This window comes from Lepidochelys olivacea, assembly GCF_965140295.1.
Source record: "Lepidochelys olivacea isolate rLepOli2 genome assembly, chromosome: 2".
Classification (NCBI taxonomy): domain Eukaryota; kingdom Metazoa; phylum Chordata; order Testudines; family Cheloniidae; genus Lepidochelys; species Lepidochelys olivacea.
The window spans coordinates 226,216,258-226,226,401 of record NC_140412.1 but is presented as its reverse complement, the minus strand read 5'-3'; the positions used below and the strand labels follow the sequence as shown (position 1 = coordinate 226,226,401).

Below are 10,144 nucleotides of genomic sequence, written 5' to 3'. Positions count from 1 at the left end.
GTGAGCTGTAGCTCACGAAAGCTTATGCTCTAATAAATTTGTTAGTCTCTAAGGTGCCACAAGTACTCCTTTTCTTTTTGATCTGAAGGCAGACACCCTCATGCAGAATTGTGATACAGGGGTGATGAGTTGTTTAAAGTGCTTCGCTTTCTCCTCCTCACATACCTCTGGAGCAGCTTGCTGTGTGTATAGGAACCATGTGGTTCATCCCCCATGTATTCCTAGAGATTCTGATGGGGACACAGGAAGGAGAGTTCCACTGGAAACAGCTGCCATGGGAATGGAGGGAACACCATGCCATGACAGCTGTCTGAGTGTGCAGCAGCTGGGTCAGTAGCCAGCTTCAGAGAGAGCTGAACATTTTAAAAGTAGAGTCTGCCTTCCAATTTTAGGAAAAGCCTATGAAACAAATTTTTGTTCTCGTTCTCGTCTTGCCCACTTTTACCACACCACTATTATCGGAGCCAGCCTGAAGATTTTGGAAAGGGTTAATAAGGAGGTTCTTTGAACTATACCCCAAACTTAAGTGACACATCTTATAGAAACTGTGAGTTCAGCAGATGAAGGACTCTTAGAAGTGGAACCTGGTAGCTCATTCCTTTCAGTTACCCTGGTCAGTTTACATCCATGTACTGGTTTATATTTTCAAGGCTATCTTTGCAAGGAAAAGGAGCAAAGATTTCTTTCTGAAGTGAAAACTGAGATTCTCCTTTGTAGGGAACAAGGCCATTAACAAGGGCATTTGCAAGACCCTGATATGTCCCTTCCAGGACATCAATAAATCTGACCTTGTCTCACACTCTCTTGTCAATCTACATAAATAACGCTCGCTAATGTTATTGGGAAATGCATGCATAAAAAGAACAAGACACACAACCGCTCATCCCCTGCCACGTATGTTCTGAGCAACAGTTCAGACATGATTCTGACCTCATGTACACTGACGTAAATCAGGAATAATTCCACTGAAATCAATGGATTTAAACCAGTCCCCCAAACAGTGTGAGATCAAGAGCAGCCTTAACTGTGAATTTCTTGGTGTATGGCAAAACCTTATAAAGCTTTACTCACTTACTTAGTGTCAATGAAACAATAGATCTACTCTTGAGCATAAGGATGCAGATCAGGCCCTAAATCCAGGAAATATGGGGGGGGGGGAGACACAACAATAAGAAACTGGGTTGTTTTGAGGCACTGTATATATATAATTTTAGAAGAATTAATTTAAGATGGGAAAATAAAAAGGAGAGAGAGAGAGAAATGTGCATGTTTTCCCTAAAACAAAATGAATCATGAGCTATAATTGCCCTTTTAAGAGTGGTGAGTTTTTCTTGTTCTCCAAAAAACTTGTTCCAGCACTAGAATGATTACAGTCCCAGCTTCTCTCTCATCCAATCACAGAATAGATCAGGAAGCACAGGCAACATAGGGCTTTAATTTACAAGGGATCATCTACATTTCTTCTAGAAGAAGACAAAACCAAATAATAAGCCTGCATGCTCAATATATATTGAGTTTAGTTTAAACTGCTCTATAAACATTATCGACCAGAAAAATTGTTGTGGGTACTGTGATGAAGAGACTTTCTATAGTGCACTTTGAATGTGCTTATCATTTCTTCTTGTGCCTCCTTTAATATGAGATGTAAAAAGGGTCTAACTTCCAGGAGAGCTCCTAAGAGACTGATATTTATTCCTGTCCCAAGTTACATGATATGGATCAGGATTAGAAAAGCTATCACATGGTAGGTTTTTCTCCCCAAATTAAGTGTAGATAAAACACAATTTCCACCAAAACTGACAACCACAAACTAATAACAAAATATATAAATAGAGATATCTGGGGATAGATTTCAGGGCTGGATGACCTGAACCCTCTGACAGAAAAGAGGATTGTTCTGCATCTTTGATAACTACTGCCTCTGAGCCTAAATGGTTTTCTGGTCACATGGCTTCATGTTCTCAGAACGACTCTTTATGCAGTGGCCTGTTTGGCTGCTGGGCAGGCAATCACATGGGCCTCATGTTCCCTGTTCCTGATATTTTTCATTGCCAATGACTGTGTGGGTTTGTGCTATTTCTGTCAGTACAGAAGCACTGACAGTAGCATTCTGGATCTCCCAAGAAACAGACTGCCAGGGTCCAGCTTAGGTTTTTTTATATGTCTTTTTTTTCTCCTATAGGAATGACCCTCAGACATTGTCATGACATATGTTCTTCATGCAGGTGGCCATTACCTTGGGGGGTGGCTAGACACTTTCTGTTTGAAATCTCTCACACTTTTGCAATGGCTGCGTCTGTCTGGGATTCTTGTAAGAGTATATTTTCTTTTACAGTTTTCAGGCACATAAATCTTTTGGTACCTACCCCAGGGTTAACTGTCTTGGGCTCAAGAAGTTTGTTATATGTAGATTAAGGGTTTTGTTTTTCTACCTGTCGGTCTCTGAAATCTTAGCCCTAATAAAACACTGAGGTATGTTGTGATGATCCTACAGTGATAGCTGTGGAATCCTCGAATCAGCTACATTTTATTTTATCACATTTTTGCTATTTGTACTGACTTTTATCCTAACACATGTGACTAAAAATAGTAAGGGCTTGACGTGATGTGCTAAAACAAATATGTCAAGGAGAACTGCCACAATAAGGCACTCGTGAACTGTGGCTCACAATCAGTTATTAGCTTACTTAGAATCCCATGGTGAGCCAAATGAGGTTTATAGTCTATAAGTTGATATTTGATGCAGATTTCCTATTTGGACATTTTAACTTCAGTGGACATGTTTATTCTGGTCCAAAACAGGACATCTATTGTTACGACAAGATAGACAGCGAAGGTATGTCTACACTGCAATAAAACCCCTTGGCACCAAGTCTCAGGGCTTGGGTCAGCTGACTCAGGCTTGGGCTGCAGGGCTAAAAACCTTCAGGCTAGAGCTCGGGCTTTGAGACCTTCCCCACCTCATAGGAGTTTCCAACTCCCTTTCATGGTCCCACAGGAATGTGTTATAGCCCTCCAATGCCCATGGCCTGCCACATGAAGCAGAGTGGTGGTTTTCACGCTTTCCTATTTCTCTGTAATGTCACTTGCTTCCAGAAAAATTTGAAAGCATGCAATCACTTCCTCCAGTTCTCTACCACATTTTCTTCCAGACCAAAGGATTCGGATGGCTTCATTTGCCCCATTTTTGCCAAAGATTCTTTTTCTTCTGACACTGTGTAATAAAAGTGTGATATACAGTGCCTCGGTGTACAAATTGAAGATGGCACAATATACTGCAAGGCCTCAAAATTTTAGGGCAGGAGTTCTCGAAGTGGGGATTGGAACCCCTCAGGGGGTCGTGAAGTTATTACATGGAGGGCCATGAGCTGTCAGCCTCCACCCCAAACCCCGCTTTGCCTCCAGCATTTATAATGGTGTTAAATATATAAAAAAGTGTTTTTAATTTATAAGGGAGGGGGTTGCACTCAGAGTCTTGCTATGTGAAAGGGGTCACCAGTACAAAAGTTTGAGAACCACTGGTTTAGGGAAAGAAAAAGGGCTGTCCAACATGTCGGAGCACTGGACTGGGAGTCAGGACTTCTGTTCCTGACTCTGCCACTGACTTTGGGCACACAGTAATGATGGTAAGAAATGTATCTTTGTGTGATTTTGGGACAGTCAGTCAAACATGGGAATTTGAATTTCCACAGTGTAGAGGTGTTCTTGGATCCAGATACTCCATGTTTGTAAAACACTTTGAGATTATAGGAGCCTAGTTTATTATTACTATTATTGAATTTCAGTGAGTAAAGTACATTTCCCATCTAGCTTTTACCAGTTTTTTCCTTTTAATAAATTGAGTATGCATTTTGAAAGAGCCAACATGACTTCCTCTGGCTGTGAGCACATGTAGCTTAGAAACATAGGAGGAAATGGCTATCCTTGGTAATAACTGTATGCACATTCACTCAACAAAACATGCAATCTACAGAAGTAGTGTATATTTTAGAAAAACCTGTCCCAAGGTATTTGTAAGTAAGGTGGCTTTAATCTTACACTGACCTAAACTAACTGTCTGCTAGGCAAGAAAAAACTGTTGTAATTATTACTTTTATATTTTAGGTTATTATAGTTCATTTATCCTAGAATGTAAAAGTAACTCAACACTGATATGATAAATGCCCTTTGATACTTATTTTTATTTTTCAACCTTCAGAACACCACCAGTATATACTCAGTGTAACTATCAGGGACCCTAATTTCAAAGGGTTGTTCCTCATTTTTGTGCCAAAAAAACTGTTACACTAAACAAATTATGGCAATACAAGTCTTACAAAGATGTTCAGTTACTATTCACAGTTTTTAATTTACTTTACTCTCCATTCTCTGCAATTGCCTTTTGGAAGCCTGACAATTATATTGTCATCCCCCCAATCCCTTTCTCCCCCACCCCTATGATTGTGCCCTGAGGCAAATATTGATTCCCACTCCCCAAAATCCCTGCTGCGTTTTGAATGGAGCTGGAAGTAAGAGAGTTGTCTTTCTTTAAAGGGACACTGTCAAGACTGATGGACCCAAAATGTAACATATATTAACCAATTCAATGTTTTGTGCTGTATTGATTATGGGGAATCTATCAATTCTTTCTAAAAAATGTCTGTAACATTCCTAAAATCCTAACTTTTCAGGAGAGAGCTACTCTTAGCTCTGCTGGCACAAACTGTCTTTCCATCCTGCTTTTTTGGTGTTGGTTTTTTGTCTGTTTTTCCATTCCTTTGAAGATGCAGGGTATCACAACATGCACAAATCTTCACAAAGAGAGAGCAGGCAAGCAGAGAAGAGGGACAACACAAATGCCTATTATAACAAAACTTGGTAGGTCCAGCCTTCCCCTTTGACAGATCTGTTAAAACAGCAAATGGATAGTTTTAAAGCATATTTCAAAGTTTCTGTGTTGCAGGCTGATGTTTTTCTCATCACTTTCTGAAGACAGTGGTCAAATTAATCTTTGACATCTATGAACTCATACCAGAGAGGAAGTTGAGGCTTCATATTTTTGAGGGTTCCACACAAAATGGCTGTTTTAGGGTTTGGGGGTTTGTTTGGTGTGTGTTGCTAGGAAGAGGTTATTTGGTTTACAAATGACATTTAGAGTTTTACTTATGTACTTCACTGGCATAGTGCGTCAATTTAAAGTTTTCAAAGTGTTAAGACAATGCGAGCTTAGCACTATTATATTTACCAGAATCCAAAGAATCTCTTGCATCAGGTTACAATCTTTAAGTTTTTATTGTAAAACTATGGAACAAATGTGTTTCCTAAATTGCAAACACTAAACTTTAACTTAGAAACATCTGTTCTGATCCTAGCCTTGACTCACCCTCTTTCATTAGTGTGAACTGCAGAGTTTTTAACCATAAAAATGAAAAGCAATTGTCTGCCCTATTCTATTCATTATGCTCTCACAGCATATGGGGCTATTCTCCTCCCAAGCCTTCCTCTTTTTTTCCTTTAAAGCAAAACCCATCAAGCCTGGCCTCCTTCACAGTGACCCCCCCCCCCCCCAACCGCGAGCCCCCGCCTCTGCTCCCTTTGTGCCTTGGACAGGCTGAAAAGCGGCGCTTGGGCGACCCAACCTCCTTCTGCGCCTGGCAGCTGAGTGAGATGTTGAGAGACGGTCCCTTCCGCAGGCAACTCAGGCGTCGGTTTCAAGGCTCCTCCCTTCTGGCGAACGGCAGACTGCGGGGCGCCTGGAAACCGGTCCGAGGGAGAGAGGCGAGGGGGAGCGCACTTGAGGGATTGACACAAATGGTCAGGCGGCGGCGGCGGCGGAGGCAGGAGCTGCCGCGGGGAGCCGCGCGCCGCCTCTCGCCACTCGGCTCTGCGGGGCAGTGAGGAGCGCTGGCGGGGCCGGGAGCGGGGCAGTTTCGGGGTGTCCCCCTCCCGCCGCCCTGCCCCCCTTCATGAGTCTCAAGTTTGATGCGGGCGCAGCAGAGGCAGCAGGCGGCGGCGGGAGCCCGGCTGGGGCGGCAGCGGCGCCGAGGCAGGGGCCGGCGAAGTATGGCTGAGCAGCGGGCACCCCCGGGGGCGTCCGGGCACGGCCGGGAAGTTCGCGGCGGGGAGACGGCGGCGGGCGGCAGGAAGAGGCGCGGCAGCGGCAGCCGCCCCGGCTGGTGTCTCGGGCTCCTGCTGCTGCTGTGGGCGGAGGCTCCGGTGCTGCCCGCCCGGGGCCAGCCCCAGCAGTACAACGGCGAGCGGGGCATCTCCATCCCGGACCACGGCTACTGCCAGCCCATCTCCATCCCGCTGTGCACCGACATCGCCTACAACCAGACCATCATGCCCAACCTGCTGGGCCACACCAACCAGGAGGACGCCGGGCTGGAGGTGCACCAGTTCTACCCGCTCGTCAAGGTGCAGTGCTCGGCCGAGCTCAAGTTCTTCCTGTGCTCCATGTACGCGCCCGTGTGCACGGTGCTGGAGCAGGCGCTGCCGCCCTGCCGCTCCCTGTGCGAGCGGGCGCGCCTGGGCTGCGAGGCGCTCATGAACAAGTTCGGCTTCCAGTGGCCCGACACGCTGCGCTGCGAGAAGTTCCCGGTGCACGGCGCCGGCGAGCTGTGCGTGGGGCAGAACACCTCCGAGCGCGGCACCCCCACGCCCTCGCTGCTGCCCGAGCTCTGGACCAGCCACCCCCAGCAGCGCGGCGCGGGGCCGGCGGGCGGCGAGCGGGGCGGCCGCTTCGCCTGCCCGCGGGCGCTCAAGGTGCCCGCCTACCTCAACTACCGCTTCCTCGGGGAGAAGGACTGCGGCGCCCCCTGCGAGCCCGGCCGCCTCTACGGGCTCATGTACTTCGGGCCCGAGGAGCTGCGCTTCTCCCGCACCTGGATCGGCATCTGGTCGGTGCTGTGCTGCGCCTCCACCCTCTTCACCGTGCTCACCTACCTGGTGGACATGAAGCGCTTCAGCTACCCGGAGCGGCCCATCATCTTCCTGTCCGGCTGCTACACCGCCGTGGCCGTGGCCTACATCGCCGGCTTCCTGCTGGAGGAGCGGGTGGTCTGCAACGAGCGCTTCGCCGAGGACGGCGCCCGCACGGTGGCGCAGGGCACCAAGCGAGAGGGCTGCACCATCCTCTTCATGATGCTCTACTTCTTCGGCATGGCCAGCTCCATCTGGTGGGTCATCCTCTCCCTCACGTGGTTCCTGGCCGCCGGCATGAAGTGGGGCCACGAGGCCATCGAGGCCAACTCGCAGTACTTCCACCTGGCTGCCTGGGCCGTGCCCGCCATCAAGACCATCACCATCCTGGCCCTGGGGCAGGTGGACGGCGACGTGCTCAGCGGCGTCTGCTTCGTGGGCATCAACAACGTGGATGCCCTGCGGGGCTTCGTGCTGGCCCCCTTGTTCGTCTACCTGTTCATCGGCACCTCCTTCCTGCTGGCCGGCTTCGTCTCCCTCTTCAGGATCAGGACCATCATGAAGCACGATGGCACCAAGACAGAGAAGCTGGAGAAGCTGATGGTGAGGATAGGGGTCTTCAGTGTCCTCTACACGGTGCCTGCCACCATAGTCATCGCCTGCTATTTTTATGAGCAAGCCTTTAGGGAACAGTGGGAAAGCAGCTGGGTCGCCCAGAGCTGTAAGAGCTATGCCATCCCCTGCCCCAGTAACCACAACAGCTACCACCATCCACCCATGAGCCCTGACTTTACTGTCTTCATGATCAAATATCTCATGACCTTAATTGTGGGTATCACCTCGGGCTTCTGGATCTGGTCGGGGAAAACACTCAATTCCTGGAGGAAGTTCTATACCAGGCTCACCAACAGCAAGCAAGGGGAAACCACAGTGTGAAACCCAGCTCAGCTAGGCCGAAGGACACCCACCATCCCAACCAGAGAGGGCAGGTGAGGGACCAAACTCCATTGTGTGCCCACAGTCGCAATCAGGGAAGGGGGGAGAGGCTGCTGCACATCCACTCTTGGCAAACTTTTCAGACTGCTAGCCGTTTCTCCAGCCTGCAGGGAAGTGAGAATAAGGAGGCAGGTGGGGAAACTCCTAAGATGGGACAGGCTTTGCCTCCTGTTGGGACTGAACATTATGTGTGGTTGGGGGAGAGGGTTGTAAATAGCCTGTGTAAGATTTGTAAGTATATTTGTATTTGTAAATTACAAAGATCTCTCACCTTTTTTATTTTTAGGACATTTTAACTCATTTGCAGATGTTCCTCACGGTTTTTAATTGGCTTTGGATTTTATTTTTCATTTTAGTACAGGATGGAAAAATAAAAGCAACTAAAACAAACCACTCCTTTCATCCCAGCACAGGTTTTTTAATGGTTTTGCTTGGAGTTCAGTTGCACGAACAGCATGGCCTGGATTGAGGCTGCTGTAACTCCCTAAGGTTCCTCCTGACACAGGCTGGGTCCTGATCCCAGCCAGCCTACAAGATGGGTGGGAATGGGGAGGGGCACAGACACCTGACTTGATCCCTGCCCCATATACCTGATGCATAATGGAGGAGTCTTGCTGCCTGCATCCTGAGGGGATGGGGGGAGCAAACGGCTTTACCTCACTTCTGTGAGCTCCGCCATAGATGGTGGAGAGGAAGATGGTCTGACCCTTGCTGCCCAATACCAGACATGTCTAGTCCTTGCCATATATACCCAAGGAGATCTTATCCCAGCTACCCAACCATTGAGGGAACAATCTCCTGAGCCCTGCGCAGAGGTGTCTGATCAGGGCAGAGCAGCAGACTAAACCTGTCAACACTTAGCACTGGGTGGGGGGACTGACTGCCTTCTGTTTTTTTAAATTTAACTGTACCATGTGTTTGTTTTGTCAGTGGTCAGGAGTGGAGGTCTAATATCAGCCGCACCTATAGTATGTTTGATGGCTTAAGAGAGATAAGAGAGCATAGATAGCAACCTTTCCTTTTAACCTGTTTAATAAACTTATTTCTTTTTCTAATGGAAACCCAAGAGGTGATTGATCTGGCTAACCTTTCATCAGAAATGGGGTTATTGGCTGTTGCTGTCCCAAAAGTTTCACAGTGTGTGGAGGGAAGGAAGACTGAGGATAGTTATAAATGTTAATTTGTGTGTGCTCAGTTTCTTGGCTATCTGCTTCCTTGATGGGTCAGCTTGTGTGTGATATAACATTGTTTCTTCTGTCAATGAAACTGTTGAGGGAGAACGACCTGGAAGGTTGTGTTGAGGTACTTGATATTTACTTAGATTAATAGACTGCTCAATATAAACAGGGTCAGAAAATATGAGCTCAGTAAAAAGAGATTAGTTGGAATGACATGCAGTATTCAGCTTTTTTATTAAATCTATAAATTGACTTTTCAATCTGGAAATATTGAAAACATTAAAATGCTCCTGTATTAAAATGCTCCATTATGTACAAATTGTGAGGGAGGGATGATTTATTCCACTATTAAAACAAAACAACAACAACAACCAAGAAACAAAATAATCTGATGGGATATGAGACTTTAAGGAAACTCTGATGTCCTTTCTAGTACCATAATTACGTTGCATACTGTGAAGCATGTGTGCAATATGTCTGCTATCTTTAAAAAATGTATGCTCCTGTTTTTTTTAAGAGGTTTAAACAAGACACATCAAATGTAACTCTTCACAGATGCATTTTAATATTTAGTCCTCTGTATGAAAAAAACAGAATGCTTCTCTCTCCTGATTGTATTTTTTAAAAGTTTTTATATAACAAGCGTCTGTATTTAGGTTCATAAATGTTATCTCTGCCTACCATATCCTGAAATGCAATGGTATTTGAATTTGGTATTCATTTATTTCTTTCATTATCACAAGATCATCTATATTTATAGAGGAATAGAAATTTATATATATTAAATACCATATTTTTAATTTCTCTTAAATAAATTGAGGTTTTGTACAAAATGATCTTGTCCTTTTACATATGCCTCACAGTAACTCAATATATGCTGTATTCATTATTTTCATATATTACAAGGTTTGGGTGTTGTTTTGTTTGTTTTTTAACTGCGTTCACAGTACAAGCTAGAATTCAGTGTAGGAATGCATTATGCAGCTTCTTTTTTATGTCTAGGACAGTCCAGATTAATCCTTCAAAAGAACTAATGTATACTGTTCAAGATCCTGGATAGGATATGGTTG

At 45.9% G+C, this 10,144-nt stretch overlaps 1 protein-coding gene across 1 annotated transcript; it reads left to right on the top strand.

Moving 5' to 3' along the window:
- Positions 1-5,542: 5,542 nt before the first annotated feature.
- FZD1 (frizzled class receptor 1) lies at positions 5,543-9,781 on the top strand. Its single transcript, XM_084620019.1, has one exon. It carries the CDS (start codon positions 5,962-5,964, stop codon positions 7,834-7,836), a length of 1,875 nt encoding a protein of 624 aa, XP_084476145.1. The 5' UTR covers positions 5,543-5,961; the 3' UTR covers positions 7,837-9,781.
- Positions 9,782-10,144: the final 363 nt, after the last annotated feature.

What these genes read in the sequence shown, in the direction of transcription:
- FZD1 (XM_084620019.1), top strand. Translation starts at nt 5,962, where the DNA reads ATGCGGGCGCAGCAGAGGCAGCAGGCGGCGGCGGGAGCCCGGCTGGGG.